The 25,313-nt window shown below is 43.2% G+C and overlaps 1 protein-coding gene, 1 long non-coding RNA gene and 2 pseudogenes across 5 annotated transcripts; 1 reads left to right on the top strand and 3 right to left on the bottom strand.

The window, feature by feature from the left end:
* Window positions 1-1,822: 1,822 nt before the first annotated feature.
* On the bottom strand, window positions 1,823-2,536 carry LOC136468575 (protein IRX15-LIKE-like; annotated as a pseudogene).
* Window positions 2,537-12,109: 9,573 nt separating this feature from the next.
* On the top strand, window positions 12,110-13,474 carry LOC136471129 (uncharacterized). Its single transcript, XR_010761933.1, has 3 exons — window positions 12,110-12,215; window positions 12,310-12,444; window positions 12,545-13,474. It is a non-coding gene; the product is annotated as an uncharacterized lncRNA (long non-coding RNA).
* A 3,386-nt stretch (window positions 13,475-16,860) lies between these two features.
* Window positions 16,861-20,740, bottom strand: LOC136471127 (uncharacterized). 4 transcript variants are annotated; one of them, XR_010761930.1, is made up of 11 exons: window positions 20,485-20,740; window positions 20,296-20,388; window positions 20,083-20,196; window positions 19,936-19,995; window positions 19,494-19,654; window positions 19,318-19,368; window positions 18,259-18,578; window positions 18,009-18,183; window positions 17,808-17,926; window positions 17,085-17,707; window positions 16,861-17,013 (listed from the first exon to the last, which is right to left on the bottom strand). XR_010761930.1 is itself a non-coding variant. In XM_066468858.1 (9 exons), the coding sequence occupies exons 1-9, from the start codon at window positions 20,546-20,548 to the stop codon at window positions 17,861-17,863; spliced, it is 1,104 nt and encodes a 367-aa protein (XP_066324955.1). In that variant the 5' UTR covers window positions 20,549-20,740; the 3' UTR covers window positions 17,704-17,860. The 4 variants fall into 4 exon arrangements, 1 of the variants encoding a protein (XP_066324955.1); XR_010761931.1 differs by having other exon boundaries at window positions 17,085-17,141; XR_010761932.1 differs by having other exon boundaries at window positions 20,140-20,196.
* LOC136468574 (uncharacterized) lies at window positions 20,562-23,836 on the bottom strand (annotated as a pseudogene).
* Between the last annotated feature and the right edge of the window lie 1,477 nt (window positions 23,837-25,313).

Below are 25,313 nucleotides of genomic sequence, written 5' to 3'. Positions count from 1 at the left end.
TGTAGAGGTGCAAGGGTTCCAACAAGGGTTCATCACGCTGAATGACGGTTCACGAACAGAGCGCCAATGACATAACTACAACGTGTTTCAATGAAATTTGAAAATTTTTAGGAGGACCACGGGCCATCCAACACAACTATAACCTGCACCCTGCTCAAGTGCTCACCTTGATGCATCCAATAGTGCAAAAACATATATGGATCGCTTAATCATTTTTGTCGAAATTTAAATGCCAAAACGACATTGTCTACCAACATTTCAAAGTTAAGGCTCAGTTTTAGACTAATAGCTACTACCACTTTTATCATAATTTTTGGGATGCCCAAACATTATTAATTTCGCCCAATGAATATTTCACTCATTAGCCCGCACTACATACTTACACATCGAAGTGGGATACTTAAGCACCCTTTAGCTATTTTGGCCAAAATACTCTACCAAAAATGGCATCCACAACAAAAGTTCATTGCCCCGCCAAATGAATGAAATGTTCTAGTTTGAATTACAGATTTGATTTCAAAGCTCCCAAGAACACTAGCCAACCACACTATTCTTCGAAATTCAAAATTACATATCTATCTACATAACTTGCTCTCAAATTCTATCGAAGCTCTGCACTCCACTTATATTTGGTTGTTGTTATAGAAATTGTTTTCATACCAAAACAATTAAAACAACTTTCCCATTTTTCTTATTAGGATCTCGTTAGCATGTTTTCACATAAACTACTAACTCACCATATCCATTTGATTCCTCTTCTCAAGGGATGAGACCTACAAGTTGACTATCATTGCATGTGGGTTTTAAAATTTTTAAGACCCAAAAACTTGTTTGGCTAATTTCTTTTAGGCATTAACCTAGGTGCTAAGCAAGCTCGTAACACCAGAGGTGTTACAGACACGCCCTCCAATTCCATCGGCAATGATTTCACCGACAACACTACTACCACTGTTGCTGCTCACTACCTCCACATGCCAGATCTGCTAGTGCTAGAGCTGTACGTGAGCACGGGACCTCATGAGTGGGTCAACCCAATGCTGGAGGAGTTTGCTGCCTAGCTCGTCGTGAGCTAGCCACCAGAAGCACCAGCGCCTGGGTGTCCGCCCACCACGCTGTCTGCCCCTTAGAGGGAGGAAGCATCTCTGGTGGACACCAACTCTCCGGTGAAGGCTTAGACGACCGGCTCGCCTATGCTATTGCATGTGCAGTCATAGCCACTAGTCATGCCACCGAGGGTGGGACATGTTGTGGAGTCTGAGGTCATCCCCCCAGGCGTGGACGTGGCCACCCCTACCCCACCGACATGAGGGGGACAACCTGGCGTCGTGGTTGACGAGGCGTGCCTTCAAAGCCCCAACATCATCCCCCAAGCCACGGACATGACCACCCCTCTTGGGACAGCTAAACACGGGAGCTCCGCCACCAAGAGGCTAAAGCGGACGTGACCCATAAGAAGAGCGTCCAAGGAGCCATGCAAGCAAGCACGTCTGATCACCGATGAATGATAGGTAGTATGATTAGCGAGTAATAGCTCATGATCCCCTTATGCTAGGAAGGGTAGAGACAATTGTATAACCCTAACACCCCCTAGTGTGCCATTTTTGTGGCGCGTCGTTGTAACTTTCACTATTTCTTGATCTTAATACAAAGATGCGCAAACCTTTTGTGTATTCAAGAAAAATAAATTATGCATTTCAATAGACCAGAATGCTTGTCACATTACCAATGTTTGATTCATTACCAGAACAAATCCTATAGTGTTATTATGAGGGACACATCACCGCAATCATAGGATCCCACATGAAACAGCTAAGGCATAATCTTATATTGCATGCATCCCGCATGCAATGCAATGGTGCATTGGCACGTACCCGCGTGGGCCGTCGATGAGGATGACGTCCTAGGTGACATCGTAAAGCTGGTTGGGGAGGTCATTGATGGTGAGGCGGCACTCGGCGGCGTGTGCGGCGCAGGCGACGTCGAGGAGGTCAGGGAGCTCGCACACCACCGTGGCATAGGCCACGTTGTGGACCTCCAGCTCTGGGTGCTTGCCCTCCAGGTGCGCCACATAGTTTGGGTTCTCGTCCAAGAACACCGTGCGCCTACCGTGGTTCAGCGCGTGCCACAGTGGCGTCTCCACGCTTGGCCCGAACACCAGTAGGTTGCACAGCGCATGCTGCCGGAGCACCGATGCGATCACACACAGGTCTGGCTCTGGCATGCTCAACGACGAGTTCCTCGTCGCCGCCGTGTAATGCACTAGCGCATCGAACTTGTACCGTGGCAGGCCAGCCTCCACAGCGCTGGTGATGCTGACCATGAAGGGCGTTGCCTGGTACGCTGCCCCGGCCAAGGCACGCATCGTGGAGAACATAGTGAGGAGGGACACGCCGGTGAACAAGGCTAGGAAGACCACTAGCCACATGCACCGGGACCAACCATGGAACGGCATGGGCGACGTCAGCACCATCCCGTTCAGGGCCTTGTTCGACGACGTGTGGACGACGAGCAGCTTCGGCCCGACCATTGCCTTCATCTTCTTCACTAGAGTTGTTCTTCGCCACTCTAGCGGGGATGAACATAATAGCCCCTCACAATCACCTAGGGTGAGGCCGGAGACAAACACCAACTCCGCCAGCACCTACAATCCACCACCAAGCCATCTAGGCACCGGCAAGTGCCAAGAGTAACAAGAAATTCACAGCTTGGATCACCCAAGTGCCTCTAGAATGCAAGAACAGAAAGCAATGCACTTGGATCACTCAATCTCTCAAGAAATTCACAATCAAGCAAGAGAGAAGGAGTAGGAGGGAGTAGCTTCACTCAATGTATGCTTATGATCATCAAAATGTGCAAGAGAGAGCTCCCTCAACCGGCCACCACACTTATATAGGCAGCTCCAAAGAATAGAACCGTTGGCTCTTTCATTTGGGCTCTGCCTGACTGCACCGGACGCACCGGTCGAGCCTAACTGGATGCGCGCACAGCGTCTAGTCGCTCCTGGCCATCCACGTGGCAGTCCCCGTTTAACCATGGCCATTGGATTTCAATGGCTAGGACGATCCCGCGCCTTCTCATGATGCACCGGACACACGCACTGGACGCGTTGTCCGCTGATTGGACGCTCGCGCCGGGCAAGTCCAGCGCCGACCAGAGAGCTCCCCGAGCCCTGGCCGCATGATCGGACGCATCCACTATAGCCAACCAGACACAGTCAGTGTTCGGTGCTCACAGGGCCATGCCTCCAACCCTAGGACCTGATGCATGAACAGTAGAGCCGGCGCGTCCGGTCCTCTACGCTCACCAGCGTTCGGTTCGAGCTGCTGCTGCACCGAATTGATCGGACACCATGGCCAGTGTCTGGTCCCTCAGGGACCAGAGTCCGGTCACCCCTAGTGACTTTGATTTGTCTTGTTTCTTCGCCCCTTGATCTCATGTGCTAACACCTAAATGATCTATCACTTGTGCACTTGTGTTAGACTTTTTCAAACATTTTTAAGGGTTTTTCACATCGCTCTCTAGATCCTACATGCATATGCAACTTGTCACTTGATCTAGAGGCACTTAGACAACCGTAAGCGATGAAATTCCCCTCTTCATAGTACGGCTATCTAACCTAAATGTGATCACACCTTCTATGGTGTCTTGATCACCAAAACAAAATGGCTCCTATGGTTTATACCTTTGCCTTGAGCCCTTTTGTTTTTCTCTTTCTTTTTTTCCAAGTTTGGAGCACTTGATCACCATGATCATCACCTTGTGGCCTTCACCATCTCCACCATGGCATGCCATCGAGCTCCATCTTGGTGTGTACTTAACCTAGCTCATAATCACACTTAGAGTCCAAAGGTTCGTACACAAGGTTTCATCAAGTAGCCAAAATCAAACTAGGGCTTTCAGAGGGTACACAGGTAATTGATTTTTATTTGGGCCATTCAACAAGGTGGCATTGTGACCATAACGATGCTGATAAATGAATATTATTTGCTTGGATGGTAGGGGATGAGGCAAACAAATGATGAACATGACAGGATAATAAATCCATGTCATGATCATGTTGATAGGACAATGGCACAGGTAAATTTAAATTGGATGAATATTTTATGAAATTTAAGTGCAAATGACATGTTTATGTGTCAAATCTTAGCTGACAATGGGAAACTAAATATTGCACTATAGGTAGTTGAAAAAGGAAGATGGGATGAGAGAGGCGATGGGGAGTACGGTGACCAGAACACTACAGGAGCACACAATGTGAGATAATATGGGCAGTCACTTTACATTTTGTAATTTATGGTTGAGTAAATTTATAGGAAAAAAACATGTATAGGTGGGCGTAACAGAGGACACCGAGATTAGCATGGATCTACCACCTCGAGCTAAGACAAAGGGATGTTGCAAGACCTCATTAGAAAAGAATGAATCTACCACCTCTTGGAGCACAAGGCGAGAAGAAGAGAAATAGAAAATGCAGCGTTTGTAGTGACATGCCCAACGTTGGAAAAGAATCAAGAACGCCTTGAAGTGATAAAGAATAAAAAGAGGGGCATACCTGCAGGATTAAAGAACAAGCAAAACAAGGTTGTGCATGGAAATGATAGGAAGATGGAGGAGAGGCCGATGGAAAGGAGGAGACTGTTGGACGACCGTTCTTATATAGAAATTCATAGCAGTTCAGAGGACGGTGATGAATATGTTGTTGAACCTGACCTAGTTTGAAACTTTGTTACAATATGAACAATAACAATTATTGGTTAAATGATGTCTGAACTTCAGCCTTGCTGTTGGAAATTTGGGTAGCCCTTGCTGTCATGTTTTTTAAATGTTGCTTGTGTCATGAGCATATTGTGCTCCATTCTTTCGGAAATAACCTTGGTAAGGTGCATGTTGTAGTAGCTATAGGATTTATGACCTAGTAGTTGTTAGTGTTGGCCCATAGGATCACCAGTTCAGGTGAGTGAACCATTCACCGGTCTTGTCGAGCACCCGCTAGTGTTACCGAGCACCCACTAGCCGTGCCGACCACAAATAAGCATTGTCCGTCCCCACGCACTATGGCTAGAGCTAGAAGAAGAATGGAGAACAGAGCATACACACACAGTACAAGACACCAGCGTTGGCCGAAGCCCTATATGGGAGATGGTAAATCTAAACTCTCTTTACTGAGTTACCGTGGTAGTCTATTTATACAACTTTATCCATCTAGTCCCAGTATAGCTGCTCTGCTGCAACAATAACTAGATAACATACAGGGTTGACTCTACGCCAGCCTCTGCATGTGGCTACAGTGCTGCAGGTGAGCCATGCGATGCCTGCACCTGCAACGGCTACAGTATCACAGCTGAGGGCCTTTTTGGTGCCGCCTTCCCTTGCTGTGTTCACACAAGGTAGCAGTAGATTATCTAACAATCTTCCCCAAATCCTACTGCTAACCCTTGTACCCCCTCCATGCCAATCATCTCCCTCAGCTCCGTGAGTCGAAGACGTCCGAGCGGCTTGGTGAGGACGTCCGTGAGTTACTGACCAGTTTCGACGAACTCGATGATGATCTACCCTCTATCAACACAGTCCCTGAGGAAGTGGAACTTTACATCGATGTGTTTGCTCCGGTCGTGTAGAACCAGATTCTTCGCGAGGGCAATGGCGGGCTGGTTGTCCACCATCAGTACTAGTGGGTGAGCTTCCACGCCGGTCAGCTCACCTAGCAGCCGGCGCAGCCACACAACTTGGCACACCGCTGTGGCCGCTGCTATGTACTCTGCCTCGCACATAGATAGCGCCATCACCTTCTATTTCAGCGATAGCCATAAAATTGGAGCCAACCCGAGGAAGACGAGCACGCTAGAGGTGCTTCGTCATTCGTCGATGTCCCCCCACCATGTCTGCATTGCTGAACACAGTGAGCTGCAGCCTACTCTCACCAGTCTTGGGAAAGATGATCCCCTGATACACCGTCCCTTTGACATAGCGCAGTAGCCGCTTCACCACAGCCTAGTGATCCTCTTTGGGATCCTCCATGAAGCGACTGACGTAGCCCACGACGAATGTAATGTCCAGCCTTATGTGGACTAGGTAGCGCAGACCACCAATGATGCTTCAGTAGAGTGTTGCATCCACCTTCACCACGGTACTGGCCTTCATCAGCTTCAGCCGCTCCTCCATCGGAGTCACGCATGGCTTGCACTCAGCCATGCCGCTCCTCTCCAACAGTTTGGAGGCATACATGCTCTGACTGAGTGTGAATTCCTCCTTCCCCTGTCTCACCTCGATGCTGAGGTAGTAGGAGTGTGCTGAGATCGCTCATACAAAAATGAGATGCCATCTCATGCTTGAAGCTATTGATGTACTCTGTGCACGCGCCAGTGACGATCAAGTCATCCACATACACGCCGTCGATGAGCTCCTCCTTCCTCCGTCGTCGCGTGTAGAGCGTGTGCTTGGTTGCACACCGCTGAAACCCAAGCTCGCCCAGTGTGACATCAAGCTTAGCGTTCTATGCTCGTGGGGCCTGCCGTAGCCCGTAGAGCGCCTTGTGCAGTCGGAGCACCCTGTGCTCCTCTCCCTTGATGGTGAAACCTAGAGGTTGCCTGACGAAGACCGTCTCCGCCAGCTCCCCATTTTGGCACCTAAAGATGATGGTGCCACGCCCTTGGATTGCCACCCTTGAGCCATCACCAAACTTCACCGTATCGGTAACATCATTGTCGAGCTCGGAGAAGGATGCCTTGGAGCCCGTCATGTGGTTGCTGGCACCAGAGTCCAGATACCACCATTACTCCTGGTTGGCGCCCACACTTCTGAGGTGGACTTGGGTGCGTGGTTTATCGAGGTTGATAGTCTTCAGGGCCTTCCTAGGCCCTTCCACCGTCGTCGCCTCTTCCCTCTCCTTGGCCTCAATGTCGTGTTGTGCACAAAACGTCGCCATCAGGATAGTGGCCTTATCCTCATCATCGGCTTGCGCCAAATGAGCCTCAGCCTTCTTCTCCTACTTGTGATTTAGGCACTCCTATGCCTAATGGCCCATCTTCCCACAACGCCTGTAGGCGTTGGGGTCGACCTGCTTGTTCATCTCCGAAGAAGCCTTGCCGCAGCGCTTGCCATCGCCACCATGGCTGGAGGAGGCTGCCTTCCCGGAGTTCCTCTGAGCAGCCCACTCCTCTTCCGTCAGCAGGAGTTTCCCGCTGTCCTTCATTGCTATCGCCTGCTCCAGGCGCTCGTCCACCGCTCATAGACGGCATGTCACATCCTCAATAGTGAGGGTGGACAAGTCCAGCATTATCTCTATGGAGAGAGCGATCTAGATGTACTTTGCCAGCATGGAGTGCAGGTACTTGGATACCGCCTCCTCTTCATCGATGGTGACGCCATGGCTCTTCAGCTTGCTGATGAGCGTCTGCAGGCGGAGGGAGAAGTCCTCCACCATTTCACCATCCTTGAACTTGAGGTTGGTGTATTCCTGCTTCAGAAGCTGGGCCATCGCCTTCTTTGTATGGTCGGAACCGACGTGCATCGCCGCAATAGCCTCCCATGCCTCCTTAGCCAAGCTCTTCGCCCCAACAGCTCCCTATACTCCACCGGTATAGCAGTGAGGATAGCCTCCAACGCTGACATGTCATCTTCTTTATTGTCGGTGCCCTTGTCAACAGCATTCCAGAGCCATCGGGCTTTGAGCTTGACCTTCATGGTCACCGACCACTCTTCATAGTTGGTACGAGTCAGCATCAGCCAATTGGTGCCGCTGATCTCCCGCATCGTGCGAACAACGACCTCCGATCATGGCTGGGCAACCACAGCAGTGCCACTGCTGTCGCCCATTTTTGAGCCGCCCGTTATCGCCAGCGGTTAGTCTGGCGACAACGCTTGTACGGTTCTGATACCACTTGTTGGCCCACAGGATCACCGACCCAGGTGAGTGAACCACCCACCGGTCTTGCCGAGCACCCGCTAGTGTTGCCGAGCACCCACTAGCTGTGCCGACCACGAACAAGCGTTGTCCATCCCCACGCACTATGGCTAGAGCTAGAAGAAGAAGGGAGAACAGAGCATACACACATAGTACAAGACACCAGCGTTGGCCGAAGCCTTGTATGGGAGATGGTAAATCTGAACTCTCTTTATTGAGTTGCTGTGGTAGTCTATTTATACAACTCTATCCATCTAGTCTCAATACAGCTGCTCTGCTGCAACAGTGACTAGATAACATACAAAGCTAACTCTGCGCCGGCCTCTGCATGTGGCTACAGTGCTGCAGGTGAGCCGTGCGGCGCCTGCACCTGCAGCGGCTACAGTATCACAGCAGGGGGCCTTTTCGACGCCACCTTCCCTTGCTGTGTTCACACAAGGTAGCAGTAGATTATCTAACAGTTAGTTGGAACAATTGGCAGTAGGATAGTTGATACTGATAGACATTAGTGAAGTTCACCATGGACGCTTTTTCACCGAAAACCGAACCGAACCGAATAGTCGGTAGTTCGGTTTCGGTTTTCAGTTCTGTGAAGTTTGGTGTTCGGTTTCGGGTTCGGTTTCTATGCCATACCGAACCGAAGTACCGAGAAACCGAACCGAACCCTATTTTTTCCTGTTATTTATCAAAACTGATGGAGTACTGTGGTTTATTATCAAGAATGAACTGCAAATTTGTAATATTTGATTTGAGCATTGAATTGTTAAGTTTGTAACAGTCTTGAGTCTTCAAATAATATACTATGCTGTGCAAGTTTGTACTGTGCTGTGCTGTCAATTCTAAATCATGTCTGATGTTTTCTTGCATCGGTTTATTCGGTTTTAACCGAAAAACCGAACTAAAAAACCGAACCGAAATTGGTGGTTTTTGGAATTTTAGCAAACCGATCGGGGGTCATTTTCTGGAAACCGAAATTTTGGAAAACCGAAGAAACCGAACCGAGCCATCGGTTAAAACCGAACGTCCAGGCTGAAGTGAAGTGCTGCACATGTATATAGTATGAGATATGAAAGGTATAAGGCTAACTGCACCTCGAGTTCAGTTTGCAGCAGCGCCAAGTTTGGTCGCTCCATCCATCATACCTCCCTCCCTATCTCTCTTCAGCTACCCAAATCTAAAATTCGCAGGCCTCCTAGAAATTCTGAGATTTAATTAACTTAACAAATGTGTTAAAGTTTCAGCCAGTGATATGGGGGGCAATGCTTTTACATAAAAAAATTAAAACGTTAGAATTCAGAACCTGGTGATAATACTCTAATGAGAAAAAGAAAGAGTAACTTTTTTCTTTTTGAGGAGCGACAAGAATGACTTTCTTTAAGGTTCATTGGAAACCTTGTACGACAAACATACTAGAATTTTGTGCAAAGTCCAAAACGACTAAGAAAACATACAGAAAGGAGTATGTACTAAAAACATTAGTCTATAACCACAATGTAAATAGGATCATATTTAAAAGGGGAATTACTGATGCACATATGATGTGACGCGAAAGAATAATAAGGACATAAAACTGGTAAAGAATAAAACAATTAACAACCAGATGCTTAAATAAATAGAATATTACATATATCTATAATTATAAATTTAGATAAAAAAACATAAATATAGAAAACTAAATTATATAAACAACTTCCTCTTGGCTTTGGGTTCATCATCGTCTTCATGCGAGGCATTTTTAGGCTCATTCAGGACCGGACCCTTAACTCTGTTTGAGCCTTGACCTTCATCTTCAGTGCCAGAAGAGTCATCTTCTGACACTTCAGGGCTCGGTTCATCATCATCAGAACTGTCACCGTAAGGATCATCGTGGATCCTTTGGGGTTTGTTGAGCAACTTGTCAACGACCGGAGGAACGATATTTTTCTCATTGGAGGTGACTAGAGGCTTACTATTTTCCTCTGTGTGAGAAGGATTTGGCTGGTCTTGGATGAGTTTGATTGTTTTTGGCCCGCAAAATGTAAGTGGTGTTGCTTGAGCATGTATCGGAAACATGATGTAACATTGCATGGTTGCGATAGTACTCGATGTTCCCCTCAAAAGACAGACCAGGGGGCTTTGCAGGGGCGAATCCAGCCATGAAGTTCACCGGGGTCATCACATTTATACAGTGGGGTCATCGTCGTAGATGGATTGTGATAAACAGTAATTCTCCACTAATTTTACCGAAGTCATCGAGGTCGACCCCGGTAACATAGTCTAGATTCGCCCCTGGGGCTTTGGCATAGTGGAATAGGATGAAGCGGAAAAAGATATGGATGAAAGGAGTGTTAGAAAAGCAAAAAGGAATATATGGATGTAGTATGACTAACACTCGGTATAAGTGTTACGAGGTAATGCAGTGAAGACAAACTGGTAATGGAAGAGAGTTGTGCTTAAAAAGAGAAGAGGTGGTTATTCTGAGAGCTACGATGATCACTTATTACCCAATAAAGAAAACGAGTGGCTGCGTGTATGCTTACCAGGTGTAGATTGCTTAAAATAGGCGGGGAGCCACGAGTGGTTGTGCAACGGTGAAGGGCAGCGGCTGGGCTGCTTCCTGCGGCCAGCAGCGGGGCTGACTGCGTTCATGCGGACATGCGCGGTTGATCGCGTGGCTCCTATGCACTGCTGCGCGTCTTTGGCGCGGCTCCTTCGCTGGTGCAAGCGGCAGCACATGGCATCTTCAAAAATGTGTATGTTTAAATAATAGAAGGTTGTGTTCCTATGTGAAGCGTATCGATCAGAAAAAAGAGAAGCGAGTAGAAGCAAGGGGGGCAAAGGAAAAGAAGAAGCTTACAATGATGGGGAGAGTCAAGTTGGCACGAAGGATAGTCGTGCAGAGAAGCTCATGAGAGAAGCAATGAAAATCGTCAAAGAAAGAGGTAAGCCCAAAACAAAATATAGGAAATGCAAGGGTGAGCTACAAAAGATCACTTCCTTGGTTGAGTATGAAGACGAGGATGCAAACAAGGATGGAAAGGTGGGTTGATTACTTGAAACGTATATTATTAAGTGGTGCAATTTGAAACGTTTATTACATCTTTGATGCGGTCGCCAGTAAATTTGGTGCACAAGTATTAACTTTGTATCATAATTGCAGGATTTGAAATAACAAAACGAGATGAAGAAATCACAGTTGGAGATGAAACATTGACGAAAAGCCAGCAAATTGTCAGTCTCCAATGAAGACGTTGATGAAATTAGGCTATGTTTGGATACACTAGTTTGATAATCGAATTTACTTTGATCAAGATTTTGTAATAAGTTGTAGGGTAATGAATCTGTTGTCTGTATAATCATAATCGGCATTTGGCATTCCTGGTTATTTCTCATAAATCCACTGTGTCCTGAGTATAAACTAACATCAAATATATCTTATTTACTAACTGAAAATAAGAATAAGACAATTGTGATACTAATTTTTAGGGTGTTTATTCAATAAAAAGTATGTTTCATTAATAACTAATTCATATAAAACCATAAACTAAACAAATAGAGCAATGGTCATGGTATGTGGATTTAACATAGGGTAGGACGTATGTATTGCATGATTGTGCATGTGCAGTAGAAAGGCCAGTCACTCTTGCCACAGGCGGTCTGAACAATCGCTTAATTAAACGATTGGGTGGGATTTTCGTTTAATTAAATATAAAATATGATTTAAGAGTATCGAAATAGGCACGTAGAATAAACATTGAATAACAAGTTGATTTAAGCAAGTCAACATTCAAATGAAGCTTACTATATTGTCATAACATCATATCCTAGAAATGACCAACTATATCATAGGAAGGCAGCAAGGAAGAAACCCTGCAATAGGGAACTCAAAAGAAAACAAAAATGCGAAGATTGCAATCTGACAAAACTAGTCATCAAAAACTATGGTGAGGGCTAGGTCAATTGATTAATATGCTAAGATTTAAATGAATGCGTGCATGTAGTTAAACCACAAGCGACTCAATTGATTGATATGCTAAGATATAAATGAATGGGTGTGTGTAGTTAAACCACAAGTGACTGCAATCAAAACAACATGTCTATTTTTAGAACCAAAACAAGTGGATATGGGATTTTTGTAGAGCCATTCATGCAAAAGTATACGGACCATAATGTTGGTTATAAATGAGTACTCACCATAACACGATCATAGTACTTCCTGGTTGCACAGTAGAACCAGAGACAAGGAAATATGGGGGGAACAAACAAGGCATCTAGCAAGAAAGAGGAAGAGAAGGAGAAAAGCCAAAATGGAGTGGGCATCAAAAAGGGAAAGGTATGGTAAGGTTAAAGCTTGCATGAATTCAATTTGTTATGTTTTGATTAAGAGTTTAGTAATGAGTATACAAACAAAGTTGCTAATCACAAAGGAGGATTACAAATGGCATGAAGATGGAAATAACTGGTATAAAATAGAATATTATGAGGGGCTATGCCATATGGTTGATGGAGAGTTACCACCGATACTGGCGAAGAATGGGTCAACTGAGGGTGAGATAAGTACGGTGAGTGTCGATGCACACGGCTTTAGTTATTTAAATAGCATATACATCAAGTATATAAGGTTAGAAGAGTTAACATTATACGTTCAATGAAATAATGCAGGGTGAGGAAAATAACCAAGGGGAAGAGGTTACAAGCAAAATAAGGAAGAATGGGTGAAAAAATGTAAGAGGCCTGTGAATTGGAGCAATAAGGCATCGATGTATTGAAAGAGATTAATGGTCATGGTGAATTGGAATAACGAACAATAATTTAGGAATGGGAATGGGTCGACCCGGCCCTGACTTGTTACCTGGTCCCGTGGCAATACATATGTTGGTATTCAAGCATAGAATAAGATATTAAGGTTCATGTAGAGAGAGAGAGAGAGCTATTATATTTTTTTTATCACATAGTAATGCAACGGTTTCAAAATGAGGCTACATACTTCGAGGAAATGCCCATGCAAGCACTACACCGCAAAGGATTCAGATTTCAGATTGGTACATACCAAACAAACATTGACCATTTCCTGCATGATGACCTTGACAGAGTTCCTGCTCGAATTCTGATCAATTCCTTGAACGTGATCAATGAACGCGGTAGATGACTCCTCACCTTCCCATCCTCAACAATTCCTCCATCCAAATCCTCTTCTTTTGTGCAAAGAATCCACCCCAATCAAAACGTTGTTGTCAGCTCCAAGGACGGATGTGAGACGTACGCTGCCAGCCGGCGATCAAGCTGGTCCACGGCACCACTCTTCTTGCCGTGGTGCGAGAGGCTAAAATTGATCCTGGATCGTTGATTTGACTGATTCGTTTTGACTGATTCTATCCTAGGACACGAGTTGGGGTGGACACATGAAAGGTATTGACTCTTGGGGGCACACTGCGGGGTGGACGCAGGAAACAACAGAACTGGTACAGTAAAAAGCGTGTGTGGTGTACAGAAATTAAGGAACTGTAAAATACATCAGATAGATTCTCGATGTGCTAGTTATCCATCATCGTGGGTGTGCTAATGATCTTCTGGTCGAGTTTATACGTACAATTTACACACTAAATTAATATTGTGAGATCCTCGTTAATACTATACACTTGAGTCCTTGATATGATGGATGCAAGATAGTATGATATGTTCATTTGATATAGATTGACGTAACAACATATGTCAATAGATTCAAAGATGAAAAAAGTCTATTGTAATATCATGACTCAAACCGTGTCCTTCTTGAAGGCCTCATATATAATAAACAAAAAAAAAGATGTTACACCTGTCATGCTAATTTTACATGTGAACCAGATGGCTTGATCCATCATCTCTTTGGGGAACCAGAAGAAATAAAACAGTTAATCCATCAACAGGAGATAGCAAAAAGATATATTATTAATAAAGATTAAGCTGTTGGTGGTACATGCGACGGATGTTTTCAAAGCAATTTGAACACTAGGTGCAATCGAAATCACAAACTAATTGGAACCTAGCTATTTTCAGAGAGGAAATATGAAACGTTGTGCAACATTATAATAAGTAGGGAGGTACCAGGCAGCTGGACTGTCCTGTGAACCAACCAAAAAAAACGCAAGCATTTTTCATGCAAGATTAGAACACATGTCACACCCGATTTTAAGGATAAAATGAGATGCATAATCTTATGTGCGCCCAGAGATCAGTCACACACATAAGTCGATAAATTATAAATAGTATCATCACAAGTGTTTATTACATCACGAATAATAAGACAAAGTTTTCACATAAATGTAGCGGAAGTATAAAGAAAAATCTCTCGCGGAAGCTCCATATCACAGGGACGTCAACGGATTGACCACAAGTCTAGTAATCCTCAAGAAAGTCGTCATTACCATAGCCATCTGTTACCCATCCGGGATTTTTATCCAAATAATAAAAATAAACAAGCGTAAGTACGTGTCGTAATCAATAAGTGTAACATAGGGTTCATGAGGCTCAAGGCTAGACACAGGTTTAACAACATTTAGTTTTTAGTTGTCACAGTTTTAGCATAAAAGTAGCAACAAGTTGTTTTAATTCCATAGTAAACACATAATCAATGTAAACAAGAATAATGAATAGCATAAACATATAATTCTTAGTGATCATCTATTCTATAAGGGTTTCAAGACCGCTCGTGACCGTGAGTACGACTGATATACCAGTTTTATATTATGCAGAGGTTATACACTTTCACTGTGAGTCGTGATACCCATATGCCTGGGTTAATTACTCCCAAAACACTCCCAAGGTGAGCAGGCAAGGTTCACTATGAAGCTTTTCAAAGGTTCGTCTAACAAGTTAGGGTCATTAGATTCACTCGACAAACAGATATAGGAACCCCCTGTCGAATGGCACAATTCCATCACGGCTATACACATAAGAGTAGAGGCTGTCATATACCTGATTCATCAAGCCATTTTTACGTCATAAAGGTAACCACTAACAAGCTAGAAAAGATCCTCATACTGAGCTAAAGCCAGAGCCATGTAGCCCTCGTAGCTGTACTGTAAATCCCGGATGATTACTTATAGATAAGTCCTTAGAGAGAGGAATCTGAAGCATTTAGAAAGTAGCTAAACACTCCAACCCTTGTTTCCAAGTCGCTAAAAGGTCATATTTTAATATTTATTGCATATACCATTAGTCAAGTTATAAAATCATGGTTTAATTAAGCGCTAGCAAAGCTACCCAATGCAAATCCCATAGGAGACAAGGTATAAGTTCAATTCCAGGGAATCCCTATCAAGGTGACACATACAACATGAATTAAATGTGTTAAAATTAATAGGAAACAAGGATAATCCCATGCTATACTTGTCTTGAACAAAGTGCTCCTGTTGACCCTGCTCGTCAAAGTAGTACTCTTGATCACCCACGAATTGCTCACCGTCTATACTCGATAACCACAACAACATACAAGCATCCAGAAGCAATCATACAAAGCAAACAAAAGCTATAGATTAGAACAGTACATCAATCAGCATAAAGTCAAGATAAAAAGTTTGTAAAACAAATCTACATCTCGCTATAAACACACAAACGCGATGATCACAAAAATCAGAGCTAAACGAAGAAGTTACGAATTAAACAAGATTTCCTTTAATAAAATAATAGATTAAATCTAACCTCAAATTTTAAAAGTTGAAAATATACTTAAAAATTGTATGAACATGTAGATTACTCAATTACGAACCTAATGCAACTTGAACAGATCAAATCGGAGTTAAAACAAAAAATTTATGACTAAAACAAAATTAGTGGCAAAACTATAAATAGATGAAAACGTATTTTTGAATCTAACAGAGGGAAACTACACTTTCAGAAAGAGAAAATATATTATGGGAATACGCTGTGGAGTGCGGGTTCTATTTCAATAAAGCTGAGGGCTCTTTTAAAAGTTTGCCAACCGAAGAGGTATCTTTGAATCTGGGCCGTCGGATCTTAAATGGAGGGTGGAGATCAGATCGGGAGGGGGAGAGAGAGAGCGCGGTAGCCGAAATAGGGCCGGGCACGGCGTACCTTCATGGACGACGACGAGGAGCTCGCCGGCGTTCGTGGTTTAGGGCATATGGACCACCACTGAGCGAAGCAAGGGCACGGGGAGAGAGAGAGGAGATCAAGGCGAACTCACCAAGGGACTTTTCGTCAGCGAGGGCGGGACTACGGCGGCGGGTCACTCGGTGAGGCGGACGGCGATGGCGGCGACTCGAGCTGCTAGGGTTTGGCGTCGGCGTGGAGCATAAGCGAGGGCGGCGCTGGCTCTAAGATTAGGTAGGAGAGCGGCACGGCACGGCGCTATTTATGAGGGCGGAGCAACGTGGGCAGCACGCCAAGACGCGGTCGTGGTAGAGGCGGAGACGAGCTTAGTGTCCGGCTCGAACACGAGCCGGAGGAAGGGGATAACCCTGACACGCGGGCCCAAGCTGTCAATGAGAGGAGAGAGGGGAGAGAAGAGGCGGTTGCGCTGGCTGCTAGGCCGAGCTAAGCGGGTCGCGCGGAATGAAGAAGAGAGGCAGGCCGCGCGGGGTGGAAACGGGGCCGTCTGCGCCAGCAGGCCCGAAAACGAGAAGGGAGGGAGAAAACCTTTTTATTTTCATTTTCTAATTTCCAAAGCAATTTTGAATTGGATTTTGAATTCCTTTTGAATTTTGAATCAATCAACTCAGCACAAAAATAAATATGCAGCGGCATGTATGCACAAGCATGCATGTAGACTTTATATTTGATTTTAATTTGATAAAATTTATTATTTTTCTATGTTATATGCACACACTAATGCATAAATAAATCCAATTCACCTGTTTTTAAGATGTTGCAAAATTTTGGGTGTTACAACACAGCTTACTTAGCCTATGTTGGAACACCATATAAGACTAACAGCAATAATGATCAACACACCAAAGGACATCGACCGCCTTCGGGAATTGGACTGCATTACATTAATAAAACATAGGGTGGTAGGCAGGATGGAACTCTCCAAGATGGAATTGAAGAAGCTCATTGGGAGGGTGGACATTGTTCGCAGTATGGAAGGCCATATATTGTAGCATTTCTGCCCTCAACTCCATTGATCGATCCTGCAATGGACAAAAGTGGTTAGAAACATGTAAAAAATGAGGGGTATGTTAACAAGGAATATGTTTCATACCGCATGTATGGTAGTATGCAGGGAACCATGGCCCTCACCGTCATAGAATTCAATGAACTTCATAGAGAATAAACCGGAGTCATTAATGTTCTTTTCAAATGGAACCCGGATAGGGACATGTCTGTCGGTAGTGATTCTTACGACAACACTGCCGGTTGAAACACAAACCGACAGTGTTGGTAGAACTGAACTCTACCGGATGGTCTTATGAACCGGCAGTGTTGGTGGAACTGAACTCTGCCAGTTGTGTAAAGAACCGGCAGTGAAGTTGAAGAACACTGCCGGTTTGTAGGAACCGACAGTGATACCTTACCCTCATCACTGCCGGTATGGTTGTGCCGGTTTAAAATCCGACAGTGATGGGGTATTTTAAACCGGCAGTGAAGTGCTATTCTGACGTAGTGTCTCCAATTTTCAAAGTGAGGGAATTTGCGGGGAGCAGCTTTAGACAGTGCAACACTAAGGTGTTGCATAAGTAATCGACCCATTGGTGAATGGTGTGTATCCCATGTGGACTCAGTGTTGCAACTATAATTCATTGAGTCCAGAACATCGACACGAGCTTGGCCAAGATTGATACAGTATACAGACCAGTGACGAAGATGTAAGACTAGAAGGAATATCTGAAAGATGTGTATCCAAAAGAAAAAAAGATTTTGAGCAATGTAAAGTACTAGGCTGAAAGGTGGAAAGAAATAAAGATTTTGTGCACATGATACATACCATATTTGCCTTTTTTAAGTCTGTAGTGGGGAGACATCGCTTTATAGCTTCTACTACAGCAGCCTGGCTGCGCGGAGGCTGAGAGTTGTCAGTATTGATGGCTCTGACTCTATAATATCCTGTATGGATGATTGGCATGCTGTAATATTGTAATAATAAATAGAAAAGTGAAATGAATAATTTGAAAATGTATGGACATACCGAAACATGAAATATTCGGTACCCATGGCAATCAGGCCGAACAATTAGGTCATCTTCGGTTATGCATTTTATGAATCCATCCATGAACACAAAGTCTATGAACTTCCCATCAGCAAAGGAAAGTGCAATATCTTGACCAGTCAGTGATTGTGTCCCAAAGTGCATTAAAGTTTTACTGAATGGAGTTCACTAAGAATTAACAAAAATGGAAGCAAGAGTACGATATATTGAAAATGGAATGAGAAGGAACCTTTTCAATGGAGAGTCATCTGCACACAGGAAGGCATGCATCCACAATGAAAGCTCTAAAAAAGGTGGAGGACGAGACATAATTCCATATTTGAATGGTGAACAAAATTTGAATGGTTTCTTGGTTAATCTCGTTCCTGGAAGCTTCAACAAAGGCACATCATCTAGAACCTGTAACTTGAAGACACAAGTGTTGTCCTCTCCGATGGTTGGGTTACAGCTTTCCTCGGCATTTGGACCAGGGGGAGAGGTATAGTCGCGACAGGGATGGAGGGAGGCAGATGAAGAAGGGTTACATAGAACAGAAGATAAGCCCTGTGGCTAAAGGAATAAATAAGGAAAATATAAGATGGTTAAATAGTATAATTTAATGCTTGAAATAAAAACTGAATAAGAAATAACAATATGAAATAGGGTATGGTGGACAAATAATTGAACGTTCAAAGAAAAACAGTAGAAAAACATAACAAAATTGGTTTACAAATTTAAAATCAAATAAAGGGTGCTTCAGCACTCAAATAATTTGGATTAAAGAGTTATTTTCGGTCTAAATAATTTAAACATCTTTAATTTTATTTTAAAAAGCCCCTTTATGGCCTATAAGTTGCAGCAAGATGCTAGTTTCCACCTTTTCTTTCCATTTTGGTACACAAAAAGGATCAGCTAAGTCAAGTTGGAATTCAAGAGTGCTGGTATCTGAAATCTAAGATTTTGGGCGCAACAATGAAGGATGCTTCACTGCCTGCAGCTACTTCAGTCAGTGGCAGTGATAGACAGGTAAAAGTTTAATACAGGATTTTGAGTTATTATTTATAGCGAATGCATATCACAATACAAATTGCATCATTAGTTTTGGTCGGCGAGCTTGTGTCTGAAGCCAACTATAAGATGCAGACAACTAAGCAATGGATCTGATCATGTAAAAACCTTTTATAGGTGCCATGGTTTTGATCTATTTATTATTGACTGTGCTTGTGGTTAGTACTGCATCTATTGTGTATGTTGATAGCTTTTTTTTTTTTTTTGAAAACGCAGGAGAGAAAGTGGTAGCTGTACTTACATGATTACCTATGTTTGCATGATAAAGTGGCACCTTTTGCACTAACTGATCCTGAAAAAAGAGCAAACTAAGAAAACTAGTAATAGAGCTTAGTAAATGCATATTAGAAATAAGAAAATCATAAGATAATTTTATGAGTTGTTAAGAAAGAAGGGTGGTATAAGTTGTGAGACAACCTTAGACGAACTATCATGTCCAAGTGGAATTAGTTTAGCACTCGTGGATGTATCCACATGAGCATCAGATATGACATCTATACTCCTGTTCGCAGCGGAGGATTGACGATGGATTGATGGGTCAATTGACGGCATAAGTGAAGAATTTTGTAACCCACATGCTGAAAATACAGTTGGATGAAAAATTCGAGAAAAAAATTATACATAAAAACTATGAAGCCAAAAAGAAACGCATGGTAACCCTCTGTGGAAGTGTTTGGGCTGCGGTCTTCCATAGTGGCGTTTGCTAATGGGGCAATAATCGGCGTCTAAACTGGAGTTTCTGAAAGAATAGTATGATCAGCTGGGAGAAAGAAGAAAGCTGTGTGGACGGATTGGGAATATCATTTATGGTTTCAGTTTGAAGTTTGAAAAACTGAATTGTAACTATGGATGTCCATACCTGAGGTGACAAATAAATTAGGGCCATGATAGAAATCTGCTGTATGCCTAGACGAATTTCCTGTGTAAAAGGAAATGAAATGTCACGTCGTTCGAACAGTGGAAAAGTAACGGAGAATATGAGGAAAACAAACTATGTGGGGCGAACCAGAAGATACACCATCAACAGGTAAATGATCGGAAATGTGATGGGATGAAACTACACCGTGAACAGGTGAGCCAAACGGGCCAGTCGGTGGCGTCGTGTTAAGTGAGCTAGGACCTGCTAATGTAGAAGGCATGAAACATTATGAAAATGACATATGAAAAGAAATACAAAGCTGGGGTGTTGCAAACATGCAACAGCATGAGTAGAGTAAACCTGGAGTGTTGCAAATGGTTGCATGGTCAGGCATCTGTCTCGAAAGTAAAGTTTGAGCAGAAACAAAGCTGCAATGACGGTAAATCTCATGTCCTGGGGATAAATGGACAAATTTTGTCAGTAAAATTGATGCATAACAATCAGACATAGGGTAAGATGACTTAATTAACAAATATAGGAAGAGTTTGCCTGGCGATGGTGGCGAGGTACGAAGGACAGGATCACGGGTATCATGATCACTGTGTGTATGCATCGTGCTGGAAGTGTCACCTGGAATGTTGTTGTCCCCAGATTGTGATGCAACGAGTTCATGTAAGATTGGACGGCATTGTTCGTCTAGCTTAGTCTGGGCCCTCACAATGTTTCCCACCGATTGCTCAATGGACCTTGTGTTCTGAGAGAGCGTATCATCAAACTGAGCAAAGAAACCCTGTACTCTCTCTTTACGCAGGCCAGTAAGACCATCTATCGGCTGAGACAGCAAATCCTGGAGGCGTGGGATGTCAAAGTGGGGCATTCCTGGCGTAGCAACATTTGTGGGTTGCAAGGGAACACTACGGACATCTGCAGTAGCATAGCAGGTGGTATTCCGGCTCTTGAACTGTAAGAGATAAAGTCAGTGACGAAAACATGAATCCTATTAATATGGTTGAAGGAAGTGATGAATAATATTACGAATGAGATAGTTGTCTCACATGTTGGAAACCAAAAGTCTGTGCACCAGCGCTAGATACAATTGTATCAGCAACCGTTAATCGCTCTAATAGAGCATTATCAAAAAATGTGATGCGTGGAGTGGAAGTCCGGTCGACCGGGGAGAGGGTGTGGTCAATGTTGTCGAGATAGTACACCTGTTGATAAAAAATAGGTATATAAATAGGTAAGAGATATAAATTAATAAGGTATGAGTTGAACTTCAAATAAAGGACTTAGCAGTTAATAAGAGAAAGAAATCAAAATACTGAGTTAGGATATATGATACTGTGAACGGGATGAATTATGGAGAATCAAAACAAGAAGTGAAAGGAAAAATTAGTAGGTGAAAGGTGAATTGACAGTGAGGTAGGTGAATAACAAAGGGATGCATACAGGAACATGGAAAATATCATCATTATAAATTATAAATTGACTAGTCATTTAAACATCCTAAAAAAACATGAGAACACATCGAGGTAGCTGAATTAAATAATCATAGGGAAGAGAAGAATTTTACAATTAGGAAAATGGCACAGCCATAGATAGTTTGAGTGAGATGATTTTTGTCCCGATCGTGCCATCTGTGAACAGCAAGCTGGAGATCATTGAATACAGCCTGGGACCAGTCAACAACTCCATACAATCGATGGTCCATTGTCCTCTTGATGTCAAGTGATCCAATAGCGTTACTGCAGCTAGGAAATAGAAGCCTGTTGCAGAGTATCATGAAGAAGCATCTCTTCATGAGGGGGTTCACATTTCCCTTTAAGATCTCTTGTTGCAAATTTGATATATGTATGTCACAATCTTCTGTGAGATCTTGGTTTAGATCAGATATAAGCTGCTGGCGAAATATAACACCTTCCTTCCACGAGAGTAGCTTTAAGTTTTCACCACCTATAGGCAAACCAAGAACCATGCTAATTATTTGTGGTGTGATCGGAAGGACCTTTCCTGCACCAATCTTAATTAGCATTCGATCAGGATCAGTATGGTCCAATAGCCAGGTTAGAAGATTCTTGTTCTCTACAGCATCGATCTTCATTCTCAACAAATGGCCGAATCCATCAGCTTCGATAGCAGCATGTTGCTGTGGGTTCAACAATTGAGTGGTGAAAATAACATCTCCGGGATTGCACCTAACATTTACAATGGAAGAACGGCTGGTAGCTCTCTTTTTCCTTTGTCTTGACTGGGACAAATAACAAGAAATTTAGATACAGTAAGGCCATGAATTAATAAAAAAGAAGAGAGGCTCAGATTTCACAATGGAAGTGCTATAGAAATAAGAAACTGATGCAGGGGAAGTCAAAAACTAAGAATGGTGGAAAGGGATGTATGAATGATAAGCAAATGCAGGGGTGGTGTACGTGTCAAAAAATGAAGGATTACTCGAGAGCAAAGACAGAAATAAAAAAAAGTAAGGATTTGATAATAAAAACATGAGAGTAGATTTGTGGTACAATGAGGGGAAAAATGCTGATCCATACGAAGAGGAGGTTTAGAATGAATACTCTTAATAAAGGAAAATGCAGAAGTAAATAAATGGTATACACCTGTATACATTCACCGTTCGACGATCCTGCTCGTGTTTGCCTAGACTTGGACCAAAATTCTTAGATTTAATGACGTACGGGGATGAACGGGGTTGGGAAAGGGCATGAAGTCATCATCACTGTTGTCATCAGGAACATTACGCTTCTGGGAAGGACCGGAAGAAGCCGCGGGATAGGATGCAGAAGGGAACACATGCTCTCGTCGAATAGGATGCTCGAACCTAAAAAAGGCCAGAAAAAGATGAACTTTATCAACAGCATAAGAATTAACAGTAATCATCGATACACAGAAATTAATAGTATAGTATTAACTGAAACATGTACTGACCTCTCCTACGAGCTCTCAAAAACCACCCTCTTCAGGTTACTAGGTATCGTATCCACAAGACGCTGAGGAGCATGAGTCCTACAAACGAATAGGAAAAATGATCCATGAACTTTTGGGGAACACAAAAAAACCTCCGCTACAATTACATAGAGGATACAAGAACCAGATTTTTGTACAGCATGTTTGGACAGAATATATGAACTAGAAGAGTACACTAATATGGCACAGAAGATTGTGATTGGTGGGAAATGTAGTAAGCAAGCTTGTGCGGAAACAGCACCTTTTCTTTGAGTGGTCCCGGGAAGTAGCTGCTAGGTCCGGGTGCTTAGAAGGGGAACGCCTTGCATCTGCATACGGGAAGGAAGAAACAGGAAAAATAATAAACAACAAAGATGGAAATATTGGCTGTGGGATAGGTAGACGTTAAAAGATTTGAAAATCTAGTGAGCTTTGAGAGCAAGATGAACAGTGTTAAGTGTGAAAAGGACAAGCCGAAGAATAATGAAAGAATACTGGTAATTTGTGATAGAAAAATTTAAAATCAATGAATATTAAATTGTTCTCTAATTATGTGTCCATGCATCAGGTAATATACATATAGATTTTTTTAAAAAGGAATCATAACCAAGATTAGATAAGCTGTAAATGGATGTGTCTAATTTTGTCTAGCCATTAAGAAAATACTAACTCCATATTACAACATATATTAACATTATAGTACAGCCAATCCCCTTTGCAGCTCTATTTCGTGGAGCCGATGCAGAAGTTGTACCTGGTGAGGAGGGCAGCCTCTCGTCTTGTCGCAGAGGGATCTCATATCTAAATGAGGAATAATCACATGAACATCATCATAGAGAGAAAAAGCAGCTGCAACACATGAAAAAGGACACTAAAATAAAAAAAAATGTACTGACCGTTGTTGTGTGCTCTCAAATACAAGCCTTTTTGGATTGTCAGGCATCTTATCAACCAGCTCCAACCGGAATCTAAAGACATTGAGTGAGAATCTATTTATAATACCGCATTTGTATACTCTACAACTTAAATTTAAAAACTCACTCAACAGAACAATAAGATAAATATAACGTAATGGGAATATGAAACAAAGAACCTTTTAGTTGAGGAAGCAGGGCCTTTTCTAGCATGGGCATCCTCTGGTGGCAATGCCGCAAACATAGAATAAAATAGAATTGTTTTATGAAACTATAATAACGCCATATGTAAGAACATACACTTATGATCTGAAAAAAAAAAATCAATGAAAAGTTGAATCAATAGCTATGGTTATCTGAAAAAAATTACATGAACGTGTAATGAATTAATGAAGTTAAAAAGATCTAAAAGCATTATATGTGAATAATGCATATTAAAACTAAAATAAAAGGAAAAAAATAGAAAATGAAGTGGAAACAGAATAATCATTCTTTAAGCATACAAACAGTACTCATATCATGGAAACTAATAGTAAAATCAATTTGACACTACCTTAATGAGACATCAAAACGAGATGCATGAATAATGGAATAAGGAGGGTAAAGGAAACCTGAGGGACCGGACGACTCCATCCAGGACGATGCAAGCTTGGCGATCAACGTGTGTGTAGGCAAGATGTGTCAGTCCTGCACCCGGGCACTGCGTGTCCACAAACAGAGAATATAAAGCAAAAATATAAGGTAAGTTGAAATATATCATGAGTAGGGTAGCACAAGGTTGCCGGGGTCAGTTGATCATAATCAGACAGAATCACAATTGTATGGGCAACCAAAGGTAAATACATTTAGTTGGCAAAAATGTTCTAATGTTCTATGAAGGAAAGTAATTCATACGTACACATCTTTAATGACAAACAAAATGAAACGACATGGGTGGATTCAGTTTTGCTTCTGTGGTCTTGATGATGGATATGCAGAGGTCTCAAAATTGAACTCTTTTCATAACAACCAAAAACTACATCGGTTCAACCTTTTTCAGATCAACATAAATTTTGACAGTGATGGATTCAATGGTCACAGAAGAACTGAAATTTCACAGGCCATGCTTTATTTATTTGGGGATTCAGTGGCTGAACCCTGCAGTTTCTAGAAGTTGAAGAAAGTTGCAGAGGTTCAGAGAATGGCTTAACTCACCAGAACAGCTTCAAATGTTTCAGAAAGTTGCAGGCGGCGAAGGAGATCACGGACAACGGCACCCGTGCGCTCGTCTAGGAGCGGCAGTCGCAAGACGGTGAAACAGCACCAGTGGTACGGCGAGGGCGCCGAAGGGCAGCGCGCTGCATCTGCGACGTCTGCATAATGGCGCACAACGCTGGGGAGCGGCGAGGGGGGGCGGGATGCCGGGGCATGCCGGCCGAGAATGGCACGGTGGAGCGCTAGGGAACCGTGCACGAGCACTCAAATTCAGCGGTTACAATTATGCTAAACTGCTGCAACAAACTTGAA

Source organism: Miscanthus floridulus, chromosome 8, assembly GCF_019320115.1.
Source record: "Miscanthus floridulus cultivar M001 chromosome 8, ASM1932011v1, whole genome shotgun sequence".
In the NCBI taxonomy this organism is placed as follows: Eukaryota; Viridiplantae; Streptophyta; class Magnoliopsida; order Poales; family Poaceae; genus Miscanthus; species Miscanthus floridulus.
Note: the sequence above shows the minus strand (reverse complement) of the source record. Positions and strands in the feature narration are given on the sequence as shown.

Coding starts and splice junctions, on each gene's coding strand:
- LOC136471127 (XM_066468858.1), bottom strand. CDS start 20,548: ATGCATACACACAGTGATCATGATACCCGTGATCCTGTCCTTCGTACC. Junction 19,996..20,082: donor TGTTGATGGTGTATCTTCTG/GTTCGCCCCACA, acceptor CCTTTTACACAG/GAAATTCGTCTAGGCATACA. Junction 19,655..19,935: donor TAATTTATTTGTCACCTCAG/GTATGGACATCC, acceptor CTGTATTTTCAG/CATGTGGGTTACAAAATTCT.